The 21,846-nt window shown below is 47.1% G+C and overlaps 3 protein-coding genes across 9 annotated transcripts; all 3 read left to right on the plus strand.

The window, feature by feature from the left end:
* Positions 1 to 3: 3 nt before the first annotated feature.
* Positions 4 to 6,588, plus strand: MED22 (mediator complex subunit 22). Of its 2 annotated transcripts, none has more exons than XM_027649878.1 (4): positions 4 to 174; positions 1,079 to 1,159; positions 1,447 to 1,655; positions 5,268 to 6,588. In XM_027649878.1, exons 1-4 carry the CDS (start codon positions 52 to 54, stop codon positions 5,464 to 5,466), a joined length of 612 nt encoding a protein of 203 aa, XP_027505679.1. In that variant the 5' UTR covers positions 4 to 51; the 3' UTR covers positions 5,467 to 6,588. The 2 variants fall into 2 exon arrangements, with proteins under 2 accessions (XP_027505679.1, XP_027505680.1); XM_027649879.1 differs by having other exon boundaries at positions 5,274 to 6,588.
* A 448-nt stretch (positions 6,589 to 7,036) lies between these two features.
* Positions 7,037 to 9,802, plus strand: SURF6 (surfeit 6). Of its 2 annotated transcripts, XM_027649864.1 has the most exons (5): positions 7,037 to 7,196; positions 7,597 to 7,812; positions 8,422 to 8,513; positions 8,944 to 9,631; positions 9,697 to 9,802. In XM_027649864.1, the coding sequence occupies exons 1-4, from the start codon at positions 7,103 to 7,105 to the stop codon at positions 9,613 to 9,615; spliced, it is 1,074 nt and encodes a 357-aa protein (XP_027505665.1). In that variant the 5' UTR covers positions 7,037 to 7,102; the 3' UTR covers positions 9,616 to 9,631; positions 9,697 to 9,802. The 2 variants fall into 2 exon arrangements, with proteins under 2 accessions (XP_027505665.1, XP_027505664.1); XM_027649863.1 differs by having other exon boundaries at positions 8,944 to 9,802.
* Positions 9,803 to 10,239: 437 nt separating this feature from the next.
* GBGT1 (globoside alpha-1,3-N-acetylgalactosaminyltransferase 1 (FORS blood group)) lies at positions 10,240 to 19,730 on the plus strand. Of its 5 annotated transcripts, none has more exons than XM_027649865.1 (7): positions 10,240 to 11,080; positions 13,347 to 13,454; positions 14,232 to 14,294; positions 15,082 to 15,132; positions 15,231 to 15,266; positions 17,244 to 17,378; positions 18,125 to 19,730. In XM_027649865.1, exons 2-7 carry the CDS (start codon positions 13,354 to 13,356, stop codon positions 18,807 to 18,809), a joined length of 1,071 nt encoding a protein of 356 aa, XP_027505666.1. In that variant the 5' UTR covers positions 10,240 to 11,080; positions 13,347 to 13,353; the 3' UTR covers positions 18,810 to 19,730. The 5 variants fall into 5 exon arrangements, with proteins under 5 accessions (XP_027505666.1, XP_027505667.1, XP_027505669.1 ...); XM_027649866.1 differs by having other exon boundaries at positions 10,240 to 11,017; XM_027649868.1 differs by lacking the exon at positions 15,231 to 15,266 and having other exon boundaries at positions 10,241 to 11,080.
* The last annotated feature ends 2,116 nt before the right edge of the window (positions 19,731 to 21,846 follow it).

Genomic DNA, 21,846 nt, shown 5'->3' on the forward strand with positions numbered 1-21,846 from the left:
GGGAGGTCTCGCGAGAGGCGGGCGGGGCGGGGCCGTGAGGGAGGTGCGGCCATGGCGCAGCCCCGGGTGCTGCCCCAGAGCAAGGAGACCCTGCTGCAGTCCTACAACAAGCGCCTCAAGGACGATGTCAAGTCCATCATGGACAACTTCACCGAGATCATCAAGACGGCCAAGGTGGGCACCCCCTGGCTCCTGAGGGGAGAAGGGCGGGGCTGGGTTCTGAGGGTGGGGGGGGCTGTGAGGGGAGAGCAAAGCCCGTGAGGGGACATAGACTCATAGAATCATAGACTATTACGAGGTTGGAAGAGACCTTGAAGGTCATCCAGTCCCACCCCCTGCCATGGGCAGAGACACCTCTCACTCTCCCAGGTTACTCCAAGCCCTGTCCAGCCTGGCCTTGGACACTCCCAGGGATGGGGCAGCCACAGCTTCTCTGGGCAACCTGTGCCAGGGCCTCACCACCCTCACAGGGAAGAATCTCTTCCCAATACCTAACCTAAATTCCCCCTTTTTCAATTTGTATCCATTATTCCTTGTCCTGTCACTACAGTTCCTGACAAAGAGTCTCTCTCTGGCTTCCTTATAGCCCCTTCAGATACTTGAAAGGGGCTGTGAGGTCTCCATACAACCCTTCTCTTCCCCAGGCTGAACAGCCCCAATTTTCCCAGCCTGTCTCCATAGGGGAGGTGCTGCAGTCCTGTTTCTCCTGGTTCCTCCAAGAGGGAAGAGGGTCCCTTTCCCAGGGCAGACAGCAGTCAGCCCTCCCTGGCTGCTCCTGACCATCCTGTGATGTTCCTGAACGGGGGAGAACTGCAGAAGCAAGAGGGGAGGACAGCAAAGATGATATGTGGGTGCTGTAAAGTCCAGAGGTGCCCCAGCAGTTCCAGATGTGAATTGAACTGAAATTCTTCTATAGATGTGAATTTCACACATATATTTTTCACATATACATTTCACCTATATATGACATTCACACATATTCCCATATATTCCCATATATGATGCCTTATAACATAGTAATTGTCTGTCTGGATTTTAAATATGTAAAGGTGGATATGTGTACTTTTTATTCCTTTAGATTGAGGATGAAACTCAAGTCTCTCGAGCAACCCAGGGTGAGCAAGATAACTATGAGATGCACGTCAGAGCTGCAAACATTGTGAGTAGCACTGAGCTGTTCAGGTCTGTGGGCAGCACGTCCTTCAGGTGCTGTTGGGTTCACTGGTGGATCTTTATATCTCCCACAAGAACTGCTGCTGGGGCAGTAACTGGTATTTGGGGTGGCTGGGGAAGGCTGGGTGGCTTGTCAGCTACAGGCTTCTGTGAGAATCCCTATGGAATGTGGGAGTTTTTACTTCATCCTGCTGAAGGAGCAGCTTGGGAGATCTTGTGTTGGAGCTGGACCAAAGCCCTGTTTTGATGTGTGGTTTTTCTCCCTGCCACGAGGTCCGAGCTGGCGAGTCCCTGATGAAACTCGTGTCTGACCTGAAGCAGTTCTTGATCCTCAACGACTTCCCCTCTGTGAACGAAGCCATCAACCAGCGCAACCAGCAGCTGAGGAGTTTGCAGGAGGAGTGTGACAAGAAGCTGATTGCCCTGAGGGATGAGATCTCCATTGACCTGTACGAGCTAGAAGAAGAATATTACTCTTCCAGGTACAAATAGGGCAGTGGACTCTGCCTTATGACTCCAGCCCTTTTGGGGTAGTTAGTGCAGACAAGCAAGTAGAGTATAGGTGTGGAGAATGTTCCCCCCCCCCCCAAAATTTTTACTCCTGGTTTTAATTAGGTCAAATTCTTTTTCTGCAACTGAAGCAACTGCCTTTTCCTTGTAGATACCCTACAAGGTATAAATGTCCTAGTGAAGGAGGTATTCACAGCATCCTAGGTCTGACAGATAACTTGCTTAGGCTTCTGTTGGAATTATTAGGAAAGGAGATGAATTTCCTTGGGGGAAATCCCTCTGAAGGAGCCTCTGGCTCTCTCCCTACAGACACCAGCTTGTTGGGCTGGGTCCTGATATTAGATGTCACCACACCTCGGTGGTGAGTCCTTTCACAAGTGACCTGGTCACATGTTGTGCCTTCCCCCTCATAGTCCACTGTCCCCAGCTGCCTCCAGTCCTGCTGGGGTGAACATTTGAAAGGAGCAAAAAAAAACTTGCTCAGTCTCATGGAATCATGAAGTATTGTGATAGGATTTTCCTAAGGAATAATGACTTATTACTGATTTGTTTGTAGGAATTTTAATATTTTTTAAAGCCTGTTACTTAGGAAAAACAGACTTCAGAGAATTCAGACACTTTATTTTTTTATTTTTTTTTGTTATGCACTCCAGCACTTCTAGTTGATGATGCAGGAAATGAAAGCAGGAGGAAAAAAATGCAAACCTGGTTATTTTGGCTGCACTGTCCAAGCTAAGTGAAGTCAGTGCAATAATGCTAAGACTTTTAAACAGAAACTTAACTTTTAAAAATCTTATTTAAAATTTTAAAGACCAGATTTTCTACGTTTGCCTTTTCCTTTTTTCCCTAAAAATGCTGAATGCCTATAACCCCAGTTAAGTCAACTAAACCCCTAATTGCTCAATATCTTTGAAAGTAAGGCCATTTTTTTATGAATAATATATATATTTCAAGAGTAAGCAGATATTAATATGACATAGCTTAGAGGCAAAAGTTGAGATTTGTTTTTCAAACTTTATTCAGTTTTTCTGGGGGATATTGTCAAAGCAATCCTAGAAACATCTCAGAAATGAAGAGAGGTGGTCACAAACCCAAGCACTTGTCCAGGTGCTGACAGATCCATGCCATGGGCTGCACACACACAGCAGTGAGCTGTGTCCAGAGGGATGTGGTGTGGGGTGACAGTGCCCCACATGTGCCAGATGTGCTCCCTGTCCCCAGGCTGCCACCCCTGTGTGTCAGTCACTCTTGGACTGAGGGGTTCTGACCGTGCTGGCACGGTCTGTTCACCTGCCTGGCACCAGGTGCCAAGTGAAGCAACCTTTCCTGACAGAACTAACAGGGAAGCACAAGTGTTGATGTACATCAGATGGATTTGCCTGTGGGCTCTTATTGGTCACGAGGTGAGGAAACCTGGCAACTCTGCAGAGCTGTGATCTGAAACCTGTTGCCACGTAGCACTTGGTCATTTGCTTTTAGCACTTCCTCCCTTCCTGTGCTCTTTCCTGTCTTTTTCTGCACCAAAGAGACTGTGTCTGTGTAAACACAGAAACAGTGATTTATTCAAAATCCTTTTATAATTAGGGTACTGCAATATTTTTAATGAAACCTGATTGTTTAATGATGGCAAAAAGGGTTTCTGTTATGTCACAGTCGTGTTTCAGTGGCTGTAAATGGAACAGTCAGTTTGTCTCCAAAGGGGAATTCCGTCCTGGGAGCCCTGGGGTGCATCTCAGTTTTAGGGTCAGGTGTTTGCCAGGCCTTTTACGTGCACGTGGGCGTTTTTGGTGAGGCCCAAAAGCAGGTCCTTGAAAATAAAACCCAGGAGATTGTTCTGAAGGAATCTTTGCTTTCCTGCCCTGTGTCCAAGTAGCTTCCTAGAGCTGTCCCTCTGCACACAGAGTGGTGGGTGCCTCAGGGGAGTAGTGAAGATCCTTCCAGGCACTGAGGAACCCTCCCAGGACAGGGCAGCAGGCTGGCCAGTGCTCTGGGGCCTGTGCAGAGCTGCTCACTGACCCTGACTTTTGAGGAGTGTTACCTGAGAGGTGGAGCTTAGACTTTTAGAACTGTTCTAGCTGGGCCAGCAGGAGAAACAGTTTTGCTTCTGGCACACCTAAGATTTTGTTAGTAACTCCCCTGCCATGATGCAGGGGAGTAACCCTAGTAACATCCCCTGCTGGATGCTGTGGCCAGGATCTCCTTGGAAATCAAGGCCTGAGGTCTGTGACAGAACAGGAGTTGTAGTTCTGGTTCAGTCCTGGAGGTCTTTGTTAACTGAACTCAGCTTCACTGTGTGTTTAGGGCTGATCTTCCAAGGGATTTTGCAGAGGTCCCAGATATAAAACCTGTATCCACTCCCTTCTCACTTCTGCAAAGCCAGCTGGGTGATGCTGCCAGAAAAAAGCTCAGCTTGCAACTAGTGCTTTGTGTGCTTGTTCCTCAAAGTGGTAACTCCAGGTCCAGCTTGCCTTCTCTCATCCTAACCCCCAAACCTGCATTTGTGTTCCATTGCTCCCTCCTCAGAGATCACAGGAGCTGTCTCGAGTGTGGGGTTAGATCTCACGTTTCATGTTTGTGCAATTTGAACTGTCTCATGTTCTACACTTAAAATATTTCCCTAAGCATCAGTCCATACATTACAAATGTAAATAAAGCTGCAACAACAAAATCACTTGACCCATTGGGTTTGTTTTTCTCTGAATGCAAGCTGCTTTCTGCTCCAACACTCACTTTGTCTTGGGTGTCTCTTCTGTGTGCAGCTCCTTCTTCTCTTTGGGATTCGTGTTGATTTTGTTCCAGTTTTATTCCATGTTTCTATTTAGTTTTGGCCCTTCCACGTTGTGTTTTCCTCAGAGCACAGGCAAGAATTAGCCAGTTTAAAAACACTGCATTCCCACACTGCTGGTTCATCCAGCTCTATATCCTACAGTGTTGGAATCCAACTAGCTGCTTTTAGAAGCACTGTTAGCTCAGGCTCTTTGGGAAAAGGCAGGAGCTGTCACTATAATCAGGCTGAGAAGCTTCAGTAGAAGACCCAAACTGTGGAGCACTTTTTTGAAAGGGCAAGGGTGCAAATAGGTTTATCTAGACAGGGACAGGCCCCAAAACCATTGCAGCTTTTTTGCTGAACTGAAATATAGAGCAGGATTGATACTTTTTTTTCCTCACATAGGTTGTGATCTAATTCTGAGTAAAATAATTCTGGGTGAGGTCCATGTCTCACTCGGATCAGTAGCAGAACTCCTGTATTTGGGGGTGCCAGGACATTTTCCAGAGACTTGGAGTGTCTGGATGAGAATTGAGCCTCTGTTTCAGTTTGTAGCACCAGTTCTATGTCTGAAATTGCTCCAATCCCCCCCAGGCCCATGAGGTTCAGGACCAGCCCTTCAGGGGTACCTTAGGGAAGGCCAGTGTCACACAGCTTGTGATGAATTCATGAACACAGACCTTACACCCAGCATTTTTTTTTTTTTGCCATTTTCTTAATGCTTTGCTTCTGTCTTGCTCCCCCCACCCTTCCCGTCCCTCCCCTCCTCTGTCACCGCACCTGCTCTCTCCTCACTGGGGTTGTTTGTTCTGGAAAGCTACAGTCTGTGTGACAGCAATGATCTCCCGCTGTGCGAAGCCTACTGGAGACAAGACTTTGCCACGCTGTCCCCCGAGAGCCTCTCGATGCCTCTGGCAGCTGCCACAGCAGAGCCGAGCGTTGCTCCCTCCCAGAGTTCGACCCCGTCGCATCCTCACGTGAACGGGCACGGGGCGGGCCCCGCCGAGCATTCCTGAAGAGGATCCGAGCGTGCTCCTCCCACCGGCCCCGCGCTGCTGGAAGTCTTCCGCCTGCTGTACTACTGAGCGTCTCCTGCTGTCGGGAGAAGGCGCTGGAGCTGTGCTGGCGGGTTTCTGCCCTCAGGATGGCTGCGGTGCTTCCTCCCCACCAGGACGTTGCCATGAGTGTTCCTCTCCCTTAAGAGATAAATAGACACAAAGCAGATTGTTCTAACTAAGTAGAGTCAGGTTTGCTTTTATGTGATAGTTACGTGTAGAGTTCTTTAGAAGTCCAGTTTGTTTCCATGTGAATCTCAGTAAGTACATGCTGGAGTGTTGGGAGTTGAATAACTTGAGCCAAATGTGGGGGCAGTGAGTGTTTTGGGGTTTTTACTCTGCCTCCCTAAGTTATTGACATTCTGGCTGCTTTAAAGCTCTCTCAGGATGGCATCTGACAACCTCTGGTCTAATTTAAAGAGTCTTATAGTATTTTTTACGTAACAGTCTTCACTGTCAAAGTGCTTCACAAACTTGAATTCTTGATTTGGGAGGAGGATCTCAGGAGACCTTTGTGGAAGAGCAGTGTTCCCCCTGTGAAGAGGAACAGGGACCAGACTGAGGGACCTACGATGCCACTTGCTCAAAGCCACAAATAGAAGCAGCTTTAGTCGATTCCTTCTTCAGTGTTTACACAGGAATTTCTGCTAACACAGTCTGAGCTAACATGAAGCTACTGTTTATGTTGGCTTTTAGTTTTGCCTGATAGAAAGATCCTGAGATGACTGGGGTGTTGGGAGCAGTGAGGGATACTCGGTTACTCTCAGTTTCCTTCCAAAGAAACGTTTGGTGCTTGTTCTGCAGCTGTTCAGCAGCTCAGCACATCATCTGCCCTTCCCCTTTGTGGTGGCCCGAGCTGTGCAGCTGAAAGGGGGATGTCACTGCACTGGAACAGTCACCACAGCTCAGTGTCACTGCAGAGCCACCAGTGCATTCCAACAACCTGCTGATCTTCCCCGGCGTTCTGCTGTAATGTCTCCTTTCCTAGGATGTGAATTTTGCTATAATTTTTTTGGTTTCTTTTTCTTCCATTCCATTTATTTTTGTAATTAGGTGATTTAATAAAACTTGGCTGTTTTGTATGATTTTTTAAGGCGTGTGTTTTCAGCCACGAGGCTTTGTGGAAGCGTGATAACGTGAGTGTTCCCCCACGGGCTGGGAAGAAAACCCTGCTCCGTGCAGGCGTTCCCGTTTGGGGGCTACAGAAACCGTCACTAAACCCGACCGTGCTCTGGGGACCTCAACCCGTGCACTTGTGTGTCCTCCAACCCAAGTAAGGGTTTGGGAGCTCAACATCTGAGGTTAGGGGCGAAGCGCAGGCAGCCTGCGGGAGCTCCGGGGTGATGCTGGAAGGACGGGGCCCGAGTCCAGGAGGGACCCCGAGGCTCCGCGGACCCCTCGGTCCTGGCGGTGCCCGCGGCAATTCCAGCGGAGGCGGCTCCAGCCCCGGCCGCTGCCGCCGCTCCCAGCGCGCCCGGCGCTGCCGTCACTTCCCGGCCGGCGCGCTTCCATCCATCACTTCCTGCGGGGATCCACGAGGAGGGGACAGCGCCTCTGGGACCCGGCAACGAGCTGGCAGGGCCACCCCGCGGCCACAATGGCCAGCCTGGCCGCCCAGGACTCCTACTTGCAGGGCTTGGCCAGGAGGGTCAGCGCGCAGCATCCCCCGGAGTCGCGGAAGAGGAAGTTTGGTAATGGAGCTGTAACCCTTCGGCTTCTGCCCTCTCGGGCAGCTTTGTGGGAGTCTGGGCGCGACAGCCTAATGTCCACGGGGTGCTTGGCCCCAGGCAGCGGCGTTGTGCTGTTTTGTAAGAATAAAACAATCTCTGCTGAAACACGTTGTGCACGTTGCACTGGGAGCTCTGGAAATCGGCGGGCTCCATTCATTGTGGTGATGGGCGTGGGAATGCTGGGCTTATACTGAAGTGTGCAAGCATGTTTGGTCTATTTAAATAAATCCTAAAATGTGTGGGTTTTGAACATTACGATATGCCATTGCAGTGCTGAAACTTTAATCTCCAGTAATAGCTGAATGTTATGAGTGAAAAAGTAGCATTGTCCTGTTTTGTGTAATTTGGTTTTGCCTTCTAGTGCCTAAGCCAGGCCAGCCCGAGGATGCTGGGAGACAGCCCAAGAAACAGAAGAGAAAGAAACTGAGGAAGCAAGCTGAGAAGAAGAATTCACCTTCAGTCAAACAGGTGGTTTCTAACACCGGTAAATCTACTCCAGGACAGAAAACAGCCCCTCAAACCAGCAAATCCTCTCCACAGGGTGTTACACAGAATAGGAATGAGAGTTTGGCCACAGGTAAGAATTCCAGCATTGCCATGATCTGTTTAAAGTGACCTGGGCTGATGTGGCTGCTTTTCAGTTGCTTCACACATGTCTAGTTTGGAAAGTCTTGAAGAAATTCAGCTGAATTAAGAACATCTTAATTTATTCTGTGTGCCCTGAGAGCTTTTGCCTATGGACACAGATTTGTGCCATCACCACTGGGTGGCTCTCTAGAAACGGTGTTTAAACTGAAATGCAGACTTTTTAATGTATTTGTGTAACTTTGGGAATTATGCATGGATACAATCCCTGTCCTGCCAGGTCATTTTTCTATTATGACTCTGAAAAGCCAGATCACAGAGAAAAGATGTCCTGAGCGCCTCTGTTTCCACAAGCTTGGTACTTGCCAGGCAGCCCCGGGGCATGCCAGGCCACTTGCTGGCAGTGTTGAATGATAATATGGATAGAAAAGGGGGAATTCTAAAGAAACCAATGAAATAGAAACTCTTGGTTTGTTCAGATTTTCCGTTCCATTCACAGCATCTCCAGAGTTCCCGGAGCTTTTCCCACAGCCATAGAAAGTGCTTCTGTTTAGCTGGTGCTGTCTTTTAAGTAGTTTTATTTTCTTCCTCTCATTTTCAGGGAGTAAAAGTGAACTGAGTCCCCCTTCTGTTTCTGCAATCAATCTCTTGCGTCAGAGACTGCACGAGAAGATTAAAAAAGCTTCTGGACAAGTATGAGAACTTTTAATACGTGTTTCTGCACTATAAATTCTCCTCAGCCTCCCAGGGGATGCGGGGACAGGATCTCACAAGGCTCAGGGTTGGAGCTGTTTCTGTCTCCTAAGGAATTGCCAGTAGGTATTGCTGGGATACCTCTGTGTGTTCTGTGGAAAAAACACATGAGAAGAGGTGGGGCCAGGCTTGGAGGAGAACATGCCTCTGGTGATTTTCAGGAAAAAGCAAAGCACTGAAGGGGAACAGCTACGGGCTGTTGGGAGAGAGGGAAGGGTTTGAAATGCCCGTGCTGTGTTTAGTGTCTCTAACAGCTGAGCTCCTTGTCACAGTTGGTGTGCTTCTTAGGGGAAGTTTGAAATCGGGAGAGCCCACTTTCAACTCTGCTTTTATCCCTTTAGGGCTCATTCATGTCCATTCTTCTTCTTAGGATAATGCCAAAGAATTAACCCCTGCAGTCCTGGAGAAGAGGCAGCGAAGGAAATACGAGAGAGAGAGAAAGAAGCGCCGAAGAAAGGAGTTGAAGATGAAGGCAAAAATGGAGAAGAAAGAAACTAAGGAGGTACCAGTAGAGCCAGAAAACAAAAAGGAGGAGAGCAGAGCTGAGATTGTCTTTAACAGAGTTGAAGTCCGTGAAGAAAATGAGTTGAACAAGATCCAGAAGAAGAAGGAGAAGAGGAAAGCAGTGAAGGGCAATATCACTCCTCTGACAGGCAGGAACTACAAGCAGCTGCTGAGCAGGCTGGAGACAAGGAAGAATAAGCTGGAGGAACTCAAGGATAAGGATGAGAAGAAAGCTCGGGAGCTGGAGACCAAGATAAAATGGACGAATGCTCTCTATAAGGCGGAAGGTGTGAAGATCCGTGACAACGAGGAGCGGCTGAAGGAGGCTCTGAAGCGCAAGGAGAAGCGCAAAGCACAGCGCAAAAGGCAGTGGGAGCAGCGGACAATAAGGGTGGTGGAAAAGATGCAGCAGCGGCAGGACAAGCGGCAGAAGAACATCCAGAAGAAGAAGAAGGACAGGATGGAGAAGAAGAAAGCCAGGGCCAGGAAGAAGGGCCGGATTCTGCCAGAGGACTTGAAAAAAGCTGGGTTAACGTGAGAGGGAGGCAGCTGGTCCTGGCAGCCCAGATCCCAGGGCGGACTGTCCCTCTTGTGTGCCACTGTCCTGGGGGGGGCAGTGCCTGGGGACACCAGGCTGTGGGTCAGGCACTGCCACGGCTTCCCAGCTTCGTCACAGGGAAAAAAACAACGTGTGTTTGTTAATAAAGTTTTCTATCCCAAGGAAACACCTTCTGGCTGGTTAATAATAAGAATTATTATTACTTTCCTGAAGAGGAAATGCTGGTTGCTGTCACTCCTGATGTGCTGTAGGGTGTGTCCCTCATGCTGTGGGTGCCACCAAGGGAACCCCTGGGATCAATGGCCTTCAAAGGGGGCAAAAATAAAGGAAAAGGAGTGCATAGAGCAAACAAGATGCTTGTTGTTTGAATGGATTAGGAGCTGCCTTGAGGTCTTCATGTTTGAGTGAAATACCTTTTTAGCAGCTTTGTAATAGTTCATTTCATACTTGGGACCTCTAAGAAATTCCAACAAGAGCCCGAGTGCAATCTGAGTTTGAGATGCAGGCTTTGTTCTCAAGAGAAGGCATTTCTTTCCTTTTGGGAGCTAATGAAAGGGAGAGGAAGATCTTGCATCTTTAGCAAAATTTAAATACTGCTGATAGTTTGATTTCAGAAGCCTTTAAAAGGAACACAGAGAATTGTTCATATAGTTCTATTGTCAAAGGCAGAAAATAAGTAGCCTCTGCACAATCTTCTGACACAAGGGAGCAGCAGCTGGGTTTAGGTAAAGTAAAACTATTTCATCACTATCAACTTTATGCAGAAATACAGGTGTAAACTTGAGCAGCTGTTTGCCCAGGTCAAGGGAGAAAGTACAGCTCAGCTGCTGCAATTCAGTGTGGGGGAGATTGGTGGGGACAGTCCAGAAGATAAAGCCACTGCTCTGAGAGGAGTCAAATCTTGCAGGTGTCCTCCTGATCCTGGCTGGTGCAACCTGAAGTTTTTTCTAAGGTCAGTGATGTTACAGATTGAGCCCAATAGGATTTTCTCTTAGTAGCATGGAAATAAGCTATTTTTTGCCTTATCAATAAAGCTCTGATGAATGTGCTGGGAGCGAAATGCAGGCTGGGCAGTGCTTCCTAGCTGGATCCCTGCCAGAGTACAGTTAACTCCTGGTGGTGCACCTGTAATATGAGACTCTGAAAAGTGAGAAACCCAAGCAGTGGATTTGTGCTGAGGTCTGTGTTCAAGCCTCAGGTGTGATTGAACACGCCCGTGTCACGGGAGCCAAAGGCAGCTCGTTTAATACCAAAGTCCAGCAAGGAAACCTCTTCCTCGGCAAAGATGGAGCCCTTCCCATGGATATCTTCTCTTTCTCCACGTTCTGGACGACACTGCACTCACAGCTCGCCACTTCAGTTCTAGGAATCTGAAATACAGGTTTGGAAATCTGAAATAGTCGATCTGCAAAGAACATTTGGCACGGAGTGGTCTACAAGTGAGGTATTTATCTGCAGTCCAGAATGCTTTCCAAGGCAGGGCTTGAAGATAAAGTAGTGCTTTGTTCCGGGAGGTCAAGTAAGTTCATTTGGGAGTCACAGAGCTACTTTCAACCATATCCATTTTAAAAGAGCTCTCTGAACAAATTTGAGGAACCTGAGTAACTATTAAAAATGCTTTAGCTGTGTTTTGTTTTTAATTGGAGATTCTGTTATTAGCTGCAACCACATCCATTTCATTTTTGTTTGCATTTGTGATGAACTCTGGGGCTGTAAATCAGTTGAGGTAAATGTCAGTGAGATGGTTTTAGATGCAGGAAGATGTTCCAGTCTCATCTGGCTCCAGCATTTTTGCAGGTTTGTAACACAGAAACTGAAGCAAAGGGAGAAGACATCAGCTCTGCTCCTAATGATGCAATAACTCAAAATACATGGGTTACTTGTCCTCATGTAGGAGTGTATGAACTGTGACAGCATTTCAGTTTTGTGGGCCAATCCAGCTCTACTTAATACTGGTGAGGGCTCAGCAAGAGAATTTGGGCTGGTTTGGCACCAGATTTCAGGAGAATGGGCTGATTAGAGAGAGTGCAGTCAGAACTGACAGACCCTGGATCTTGCAGTTAGGAGACCACAAAGAAAGATTGAAGGAGCTCACAGAGCAGAAGAGGGAAGGAAACATCAGAGCCTTCAGGTGTGGAAAGGGGAGTCTGCAGGTGCGTGATCACTGCCATAAACAGGCACAGACCTAAACTGCAGTGAGTGAGATCCTGGTTGGAATTTGGAAGCCTGCTGCTGAGAAAGGCAGGACAGCACCAGCACCTGCCCTGTGTCTGACCAGCTCTCAAAGAATGCTTGAAAAACAACTGTTTGAAGCTGGTGAAATAACATGGAGTAACAGCTAGAAGGGGAAGGCTGTTTGCACATCCTTCTACTTCTGTGGATCTGCAGCATTTTTAGGCAAGAATCCAAAACTGCTCAGCAGGAATCCATGAAGGCTTTAACTGGTGGAAGGCCTTAAGATATTTAATTAATTAATTAATTATTATTTTTGATAGGATTTTGTGATGCTTCTTGGCAAAAGCTAATTAGATTGCCTGACAGGAGAGTGAGGAAGAAGCACCAGAGAGGATTTCTGTTCAGCATAGTAAAGCAAATTAAAGAACTTCTGCCATTTTTCTTTTTATGAGCAGAGAAATTTTAGCAGGAAAATCACCTCTGCCTTTTCAGATCCACTGGCACAGGTTTATGCCTTACCAAGGGCCAGGACAGTAATGATCTCTGTGGTTACTTCAGCATCCTCCAAGAAGCACCATGTACCACTTACTCCCACTGACATAAATGCTACTGACTCTATAAATAGAAGCTTGACAAACAGCTTTTTTCTTTTTTTTTTTTTCCAACCCCCTCCCCCCTAGGTTCCAATCACAGAGGAAAGTGTTTTCCTCTAACTGGAGCCTGCTTTTGGTCCTTCCAGCCAGCCTGGAAAGCTCCACAGGATGCTGTGGATGGGTGCCAAGCCTTATCCTCAGCTCCCTATTTCTGTCCCCTCTGAAGGTAATAATGAATGTAATGACAATTAACGTGCTTGTAACAAGCCCCTTTGGAGGCCCCCTGCAAAGGCTTTGTGTGTTTGTCACACATGGTTCACACTGTGGGCACCTTTGCTTCCCTGTGAACAGAAAAGGGATTGATTTGTGCTTTTAAGGTAAGACAGCTGAGCTTGAGGAAGTTAATTTTTATGGCTGTTAGAAAGGAAATAATTTCTTTGACTTGCAGAGAAATATTACCCAGCATACGTTAGGATTGTGTAATGTTTATTTGCTGGTATCACACCTCAATTTACCTTTCTTACTCCTTTGCAGGGAGTGTCTCTGGCAGCTATTTTCTGTGAAAGGTGGGGTTTATCAGCTCAGGTGATAACTGTATTAGCTCTCTGATGCGACTGGAGTGGGTGAGTTGATTACATTGCAAAGGGTGTGTGCTTCAGCTGAAAAAATGGAATCTACAGAAATTGTAATCAAATCAGAAAGGCCCCTCATGCACTACACCTGGGGTTAGGGCTCACTGGCACAGAGAGGTTTCTCAGGCAGTTCACAGGTGCTGCCTCAGTGGCTAAATGTCCTGGTTCTTACAGTCTGGCTCCTTCTGTGCTCCTGATTTCAGAAAGACTGAAACAGAAACTGCTTGAAAAGCTTCATCCTCCTCTGAGAACATAATTGATTCCTCTCAGATACTTACAGCCAACTCCCCTTGCTTTTCTATCTTTGCAGATTGAAAATGGTGGAAGCCAGAAGTTGCCCTTCCTTCTACTCTTTCCTGATTTCCAGGAAAGTGGTGGGATCTCTTGTCTGTCTGGTGGTTGTTACTGCAGTTATCTGGTAAGCATTTGCTGGCCAGCTTGGCCATATTTAAACCTCTCTGTCTATATGCTGTGGTAAAACACACAGGAGCAGAAAAACACAGGCTGTGCATTTTGTGGGAAGTCCCTGTTAGAGCTGTAAGAAAGAACAGCAATTTGTATAATAGATGAAGGAGCACTACTAAGGAGAGAAGGCTCCAAGGGAGAGAGCAAAAAGAGCAATTGTATCTCAATCAGGATGGTACTGACACACAATCAAATGCTTAGGTACAGAATATTCCAGTTACATTTCAGTTCAGGCCTTAACAGAGGTGATTATCTGTCTCTTCAAACAGTCCAAATCCATTCCAGTGTCACCAGGGACAGCTTTGTAGCTGTCAAGCATTGCAGCTTTCAAACACTGGGGATTTTGTAACTTTGAGTATTCTGATGACTGTGACTTATGGATTCTCTTGAGCAAACCCAAACAAAATTGTTTGAAGGGAATCTGAGATCAGGCATTTAATAATTCTATGAATTATTAAATTATTGATTATTAAATTATTACTCACGATCCCATATTTCTGATGTTGCAATTTGCTGCATTTTCACCTTGTGTGTAGTTGCATTTATGCCTTAGCAGCAGCATATTATGTTAAAATTTAAACACACCAGATCCTACACTATTAATTAAAGTAGATATGGAGCTGGCTAAAGCTACCTTTCAAAATCTGTGCCAGAGCCCCAGATCATCTTGGAAAATCCTAGGAAGATTTCCTTCAACATTACCTCTTAAAATGTTTCTCTGCTCTCCCAGGATTACAGCTGGGAGTGGAAAAGTGCACTACCTTCCCTACTACCTTCCTTGCCCTGAAATCTTGTAAGTACCCTGGTTTGTGTGCACTGAATAACACAGATCGTTGTCACAGGAGCTGTTCCTCACTGACAGCACACACAGTGATTAACAAGTCACTTGTTCCTTATTTTATGAATCTATAATGAGTCACTCTCTTAGAACAGAAAGGTAACAATGCAGCCTGTGCTGTTTGGACCTGCCTGCCCCACAGGACAGCTCTGGATTTGCATCAGCCTGAGTGAGGCTTTGCTTGTGGTGGGTCACAGAGACCAGGACTAACAGGTTAATGTCCCTTACCAAGACCTACTGTTCTTGTGAAAACAAAACCGTGCAAATAGAAAAGATGATGTTTTCCAGAGGCATTCCTGGTTATTTCAAGCCACAATAAACCATTGTGTCCAGTCAGATGCTTATTTCTCTGGATGCTGTTGGCAGTGTGATGTATTTTGGGTAGTTCAGCCCTCCAGGTGACCAGGAACAGCTACTTGGGAAGTGGAGCACACACATGACCAGCACTGACAGTCCCCAACATGCCTGTGCTTCCCTGGATTTTGAGCCCTAAACCCTGATTTACCCACAGGCTCGGATTGCTGCCAGTATCTCTCTGCCCCTGTTGTGTTTAGTGTTCTGTTCCAAAACTGTCACTTGTCTGGCAGCCCTGGAAGGTGTGTACAGGTGATGCCTAACCCTGCAGTGTGCACAGCAGCTGGAGCTGCACTTGGACAGCTGTCAGTGCAGCAGCAGGTCCTGAAGCTGGTTTATATTTTAGGAAAGCATAACAAGCCCTTTCTTTTTCCACCCCATCATGCAGCTCCATAAAACTCCAATATACAGAAGAGAAGCTAATCCAGCTTTTCCCCCAGTAAGTACTGTCTTTTTATCTCCCGACCTTTAAACTGCTGTTCCTCTCTTCCAGGCATATTCATGTATTATTCAGTGGATATTTCTTCCTTTTTACAGATTATTTTATCAGCAGCCAAGAGTGCTGGCGCCAAAGTAAGTTTCTTTGTTTGAACTTTATTTCTTATGACTTTGGTTTGGGCACTGGGCAGCACTCACAGTTCCAAAGTCCTGGGACAAGCTGAAAAGGACCTTGTTCCATGAGAATCCAAACCATATGGGTGTGTGCTGCTGTAACGTTGAGTTCAGTCACTTGTTAACACACTTCCTGTTAATTCCCAATTAATACCTTAGCACACACACACAGTCTGTGTGGTTGCTGCCAGGAACTCTTTTTTTGAGGTGGGAGATCTGTAATAGCTGTAAGACAGAAGTACCTTCTGGAACTGTGGGAGAGCTTTGAACCCATTTCAGGGCAAAATCAAGCAGGTGCTTTGTTTGACCTTCAGCAGTGGTTTCAGCTTAAACAAGTTTCTATGAGATGCAGTCAAATCAGTGAGTTTAAGCAGACAGAGAAGGTTTGGGGCAGCAGCTCTAAGAAGTGACTTAGACAAACTCTCTCTGCAGCACAGGTTGTTACAGCCTCCTTTGGGCTCACTCTTATCTCGAGCAGTTCACCTTCAGCAGCCACATTCTTTTGTATGTTAACAAACACACCCTGTTGGTACATATATACATGAAATATCCCCCTTGATACTTCAACAGGATATGCTTGGCCTGAATATTTATCCCTTCCATATTGGAATAAATGTATGTGATGAATCAGCTAGTATGTACTGGACTAAATGAGGAGAGAATCTTGTAGCCTTTAGTGCTCTGTGCCTTTTGGAGTCTATTCACCAGCACTGAGAGGAGGGATACCATGGCCATGAGTCACTGGGAAACCCAGGGCAGCCCTTAAAATTCAGAAAGCTCTGCTTAGAGAAGTGAACATGCAATTTTCCTTCTCTCTCTTCCCCCCCCCCCCCATCCAAAAAAAGATAATTAACCCATAAGGAAAACAGGTCAGTTATTACGTTTTCTCCAACTCAAATTCTTCTTCCTGTATAATTTAATCTTTTAATCACAGTCATTGCTACAGGAAGGAGTCAAATTGTTATTCTAGTACCCTCTCAGACTGAAAGAATGAGATCTGGGTTGGGAGATCTAATTAGATCTGCTGCCTGAGCCAGCAAGCTGCTCCCCACAGCTCCCTTGGTTTGGTTCTGGTGCTGTTATTGCTTTGGGAGTGTGTCAGATGGGAGACTGGCAGCCTCCACGTGTGGCCACGTGCCTTGTGTGACAAATTTCATCAGCAGAGGGCTGCAGCTCATGGTCTGGGGCGAATGGGAGCAGGCTGGGGTAAATTTCACATCTTAATGACATCTTGTTTTAAAATCAAAAAGGTAAGAACAAAACACTGAAAGCAAAGCAGCAAGTTGAAACAGCCTTGCATAGCTGTAATAGGGCATAATCAGACTCTGCTGCATGTATATTCAGTATTTCCATGACCCTCACAGGAGATTAAGGATTCTTTCTAACTCTGTTACACATTTGAATGCTGGCTCACATGCAGAATTCTAAATTATATATGAATGTGCTGAAGCTATATATAAATACTGGAAGAATAAACTGTCATGCTGCAAGCTGTGTTTTAATCACACAGCAATGGGGTATATTTTTATAGTAATTTTCATATTATTTCATATTATTACTTGTGTTTTAATCTGCATGTAGCAATCTGTATCAGACTGATAGCAAATGTGCACAGCTTCTCATTCTGTGAGTTCAGTGGTCATTAAACTCTCCTCAGCAGAAAAGTCCTGGGAGCTTAAATGAGATTTCAGTAGATCCTCGGGTTTTTACCAATCTCTTAAAGTGCTTAATTTCATCCCAAGAACTGAAATGTCCATGCTCAGTAACCTCAAATGGGAGTGCAGGGAAAAAAAATCTGAAGGTAATACCCTCCATAACGAGTCAATGCTGATACAAACACTCTTCTAGGTGCCTTTTCAGTGTTTCATTCCCATTTACCGGCCTCGAAACCGAACAGAACAGTTCCATCTCACTGACATTCCCTTTCTTTTCCTTCAGGCGCCAGGATGTGCTGACAGTCACACCATGGCTGGCCCCCATCGTCTGGGAAGGAACCTTCAATCCTGAGATCCTGGACAGTGCCTACAGGCCACTGAACCTCAGCATAGGGGTGACAGCCTTTGCCGTTGGGAAGTAAGGGAAGCGCTCAGTGGGCACAGTGCTTGGGGTGATGCACTTCACTGGGGAAAGATCAATTTGGCTTTTCTTGTCCTCAGCAAAGCTGAAATCTGTCCCAATCTGTCATAGACCTCTATGCCCATGTAGTGTGTCCATAATCACACGAGCCCACAGATGACAGCACTTAAAGTACCCGAAAGTCAGTATTTTTTAAGAACTAGCAGGTGTCTTGGGAGTTAGAGCTGCAGATTGGGGATTGCTTGGTCAGAGTGGGGATAATTCACTTATTCCTTGTTGTCCACTATACTTTACCTACTGCATGTGTAGTATGTGGATCCCTGCAGCGACAGTCAGCCAACACTTCAGCCCTTGTCTTCTTCCATTCACTAAAGTACCCTTCGTAATCCCCTTGAGATCACAGAGTGGTTTGGGTTGGAAGGGACATTAAAGCCCATCTTGTTCCACCCCCTGCCATGGGCAGGGACACCTTCCGCTATCCCAGGTTGCTCCAAGCCCCATCCAACCTGGCCTTAAACACTTCCAGGGATGGGGCAGCCACAGCTTCTCTGGGCAACCTGTGCCAGGGCCTCACCACCCTCACAGGGAAGAATTTCTCCCTGATACCTAATATAAACCTGCCCTCTGTCAGTTTGAAGCCATTCCCCCTTGTTCTATCACTGCATGCCCTTGTAAAAAGTCCCTCTCCAAACAAAGTCCCTCCTTGTCCCTTGCTGTGCTCTTCACGTGTGGTGCCTGCACAGGTACACGAGGTTTGTGAGGCGCTTCGTGCAGTCGGCAGAGGAACACTTCATGAAAGGCTACCGGGTGAACTACTACATCTTCACTGACAGCCCCGAGACAATGCCCAGTGTCCAGCTGCAGCCTGGACGAAGGTTTGTCCTTGTCCCCATCAAGAAATACTCCAGCTGGCAGGAGATCTCCATGCGCAGGATGGAGGCCATAAACAAGCACATAGCAGAGGTGAGCCACAGGGAGGTGGAGTATCTCTTCTGCCTGGACATCGACATGGTGTTCCACAACCCCTGGGGGCCCGAGACCCTGGGGGACACAGTGGCAGCCATACACCCTGGGTACTTCAGCGTCCCTCGAAACCAGTTCCCCTATGAGAGGAGGAGCTCCTCAGCAGCCTACATCCCTGCTGGGCAAGGGGACTTCTACTACGGAGGAGCCGTGTTTGGAGGGCTGGTCAAGAAGGTCTTTGAGTTCACCAAGACTTGCCACATGACCATCCTGACGGACAAAGCCAACGGGATCATGGCAGTCTGGCAGGAAGAAAGTCACCTCAACAGGCACTTCCTCTCCCACAAACCCTCCAAGGTGCTTTCTCCGGAGTATATATGGGATGACAGGAAGCCAAAGCCCCCTGAAATTCGCCTCATACGTTTTTCCACGGTGGATAAGAACTACAGAGAGATAAGAGACTGACCATCTGATCCCTGCAGACGTGTCCTCCCCACAGTCAAACCCCTGGAAATGAACTCACACAGAACATGCCCCACCATGAATTTTTGTTCCCAGTATGGACATACTGAGAAAGGAACGTGTGGACAGTTTCTCTGGAGAGAACAGGAGTCTTAATGCATTTCAGAAGCAGCAGCCAAAGTGCAGATGAGACTGAAAAGGTTTCTAGCTTCCTAATCTTTGTAAATACAAGCATCCTGCTTGAGGCTGCAGCACCCAAAAAGGCATCCAAAAGGCCAGTTTTCCAAAGCAAGGATGCAGATGCCTTTGCCTGTTTTCCTGAGGCCCAGCAGAAACTTAACAAGATCAAAATGGTATTTGACACGCCTGTGGAGAAAATCTGGAGTTTTAGTAGAGACTTTCTCATTTAAAAAGAAAAAGAACTTTGCAGGGCAATAAATGTTCATGCATTGTGATTTAAACTAATGCCTTTTGTCAGAATCAGGAGGAAACTTGCACTCAGAGCACGTTATCCCTGACTTATGTGCAGCAGGATTTCTTGGACCTTCTTAGCAGAGAACTGGTGCCAGCCACTGCCAGTAAGAGCCTGGTCTGACAGGACAAATAGTGTGAACTCACATAGCAGTTATCTTCCAAATTCCAAGCTGTGCTTTGGAGACCCAAGTTTAGACAGAACTGGCACAGCTCAGACCCAGACTGAACTTCTTTGGGTTTATTTCAATCACAGATGTGCTCTGAACCTTTTCCCTGGGTCACACGTCTCTGTGGATCATGTAATCTTTTCCAACACAGAAAATCTGGTTCTGAGAGACGTTCCTGTTCCCATCCTTTGCTTCAGCCCTTTCCAACTCCTCTAAGCTCTGTGAAATAAATTGGCGAGAAGCTGCCAGAGCTGACAGCAGGAGCTGATGCCTTTCCAGCAAACAGGGTGACTTCATTTCACAATGCAATGCTCTGGTGAAGCTGAGAGTTCAGCCTGGAGCTGGAAGCGGGCTGGGCTTAACATTTTCCCTCTTTGGATGTGGCAGGAGCTGAACCAGGCGTTGTGCAGCCTTCAAATCCTGACAGCTCAGCCGGGTGAACACGGGGGGAGCAGCCACGGCTCGCCAGCCACTGTGGCTGTCAGCTGAGGTCACAGCACGGGGGGGTGCGTGTGCCACCTCCCCTGTCACAGCAGGGCTGCCACAAACATCATCTCCCTTACGGCCCCGGGCGCTGCTACCAAAGGGCTGCGCGTCAGAGCCCTGCTCGTTTAGTGAGAGCAGGGAGAGGGGCCGCGGGGAGCTGCGGAGAGTGGCAGGGAGAGGAGGAGCAGGGGTGAAAGGGTGAAGCTGCCTGTTTCTAAGGGAACGGTCTAGGGAAAAAAAAAAAAAAAGAGAGGAAAAAAAAAGAAAGAAAAGGAAAAAAGGCTCATTTGGCAGAGAGAGGAAAACGGGGAAGAGGTGCCTGACTGTTCCTGCTTCTCCTCACATGAGAAAATTGCTGTATGGCAGCGAATCAAGTATTCAAAGCTTCAGGGCCCCACCACTGATTGCAGATGACTTAACGAGCCATTTCAGTCCTGTGTGAGCAGGCTGGAAATGGCACTTGCCGCTGTCATTGTAGGCATTTCATCTTCCAGAAGACTAATTAGAAAAGCTTTCACGGTAGCCATAATATAGATAAGGTGCACAGAATACCTCCAGCCCAGAAGCCCCCGTGGCAGCTGGGTCTGTTAATTTGTGCTTTATCCAGCAGAGGGTCTTTTCTATTATATTTTCTCCAGACTGTTCTCAGTGATGTGGTGCAGGAGGACCCCTTTACATAACTAAATCAGATCTGAATCCCCTGAGAAAGATGTCTCTTTGGTAACCAGGCACCTCATCTAAGCCAAAAGGGTGAAGAAAGGTCCATATCCAAATATTTCCAAAGAGATATATTCCCAGCAAACCCAGGATTAATACTGTTTCATATTTCTAGAACAGATAGTGCCTGAAGGCCATGCTGAAACTGGGTTCTCATTGTGCCAGTTGTTACATATATGCATATGGATTCTTTACAAGCCAGAAGGAACTGTCTAGTCTGCTCTGCACAGGACAAGGCAGATAATTTTATCTCCTGGTGTCAGTACCAGGACGTGGCTGGGCTGGGCTAGATCTCTTAGAAATGCATTCAGATCCAAGAAAAACATGAAGTTATATAGCAGCCACAAATCCATAGATCAGCTGTGCCAGTGGCCAATTCCCCTTATGCCTTTATTCTGCTTGAAATTATGCTGGTTTTGCAGCCATAGGGCTTCACTCTGCCACACTAAATTATTGAACTCCTGTGCAGATACTCATAAATCCACCATGAGGGGAAGTTCTCCAGCACAGACTGGGTGATAGAAGGTGGCCTGTATTTCTGGGGTACCTGTTTAGAAAAACTTGTGAGAAAGGCTTGGTCCCAGCTCTGCATCCGAGCTGCCTTTTGGCTGAATCCTCAACCCTCTGATTGACACCATATTGGCCTGATTTGTGCTGTGCCAAACATGTTTATTTTCCTGGCAGCCCCGCAGCTTCTCCCCTGGGGAATATCTTGTGTTATGTGACACACTTCTGCTCGACAGGGCTGTGGTTTGAAGCAGTACCTAGAAACTCCCTGTGTCTCCAGGGAGCAGCAGAACATGTCTGCAGAAACACCCTCCCCAGTGCCGTGTGGGGGCTGCTCCCTGAATCAGCTCCTGCCCTCCTCTAATTAACGAAAGCCTGGACTTGTGTTCTCATCTCCTGCTGATTAATCCCCTTCCCCCAATGTCAGCAGCAATGCTTTCCTTCTCCCACTTGGATTGTGCAGTCTGGGGCCTGTGAGCACTGTGGGAGCTTCACAAGGATCTGCTTTCCCCACCAACACCCAGTGGGGGAACTGAGGCACAGGGCAGGGAATGCCTTCCAGACTGTCACTCCTGCATGGCAGGTCTTCCTCCATTCACCACAGGGGACAATGTTGTCTTATCTGTTCTTGTGCCAAAGGAATTTGGGCTTGGAAATAGAGAGAGCTGCAGGAAAAGTGAATCACCACA

The sequence above is a fragment of the Corapipo altera genome, unplaced genomic scaffold (genome assembly GCF_003945725.1).
Source record: "Corapipo altera isolate COAL_440 unplaced genomic scaffold, ASM394572v1 268, whole genome shotgun sequence".
NCBI lineage: Eukaryota > Metazoa > Chordata > Aves > Passeriformes > Pipridae > Corapipo > Corapipo altera.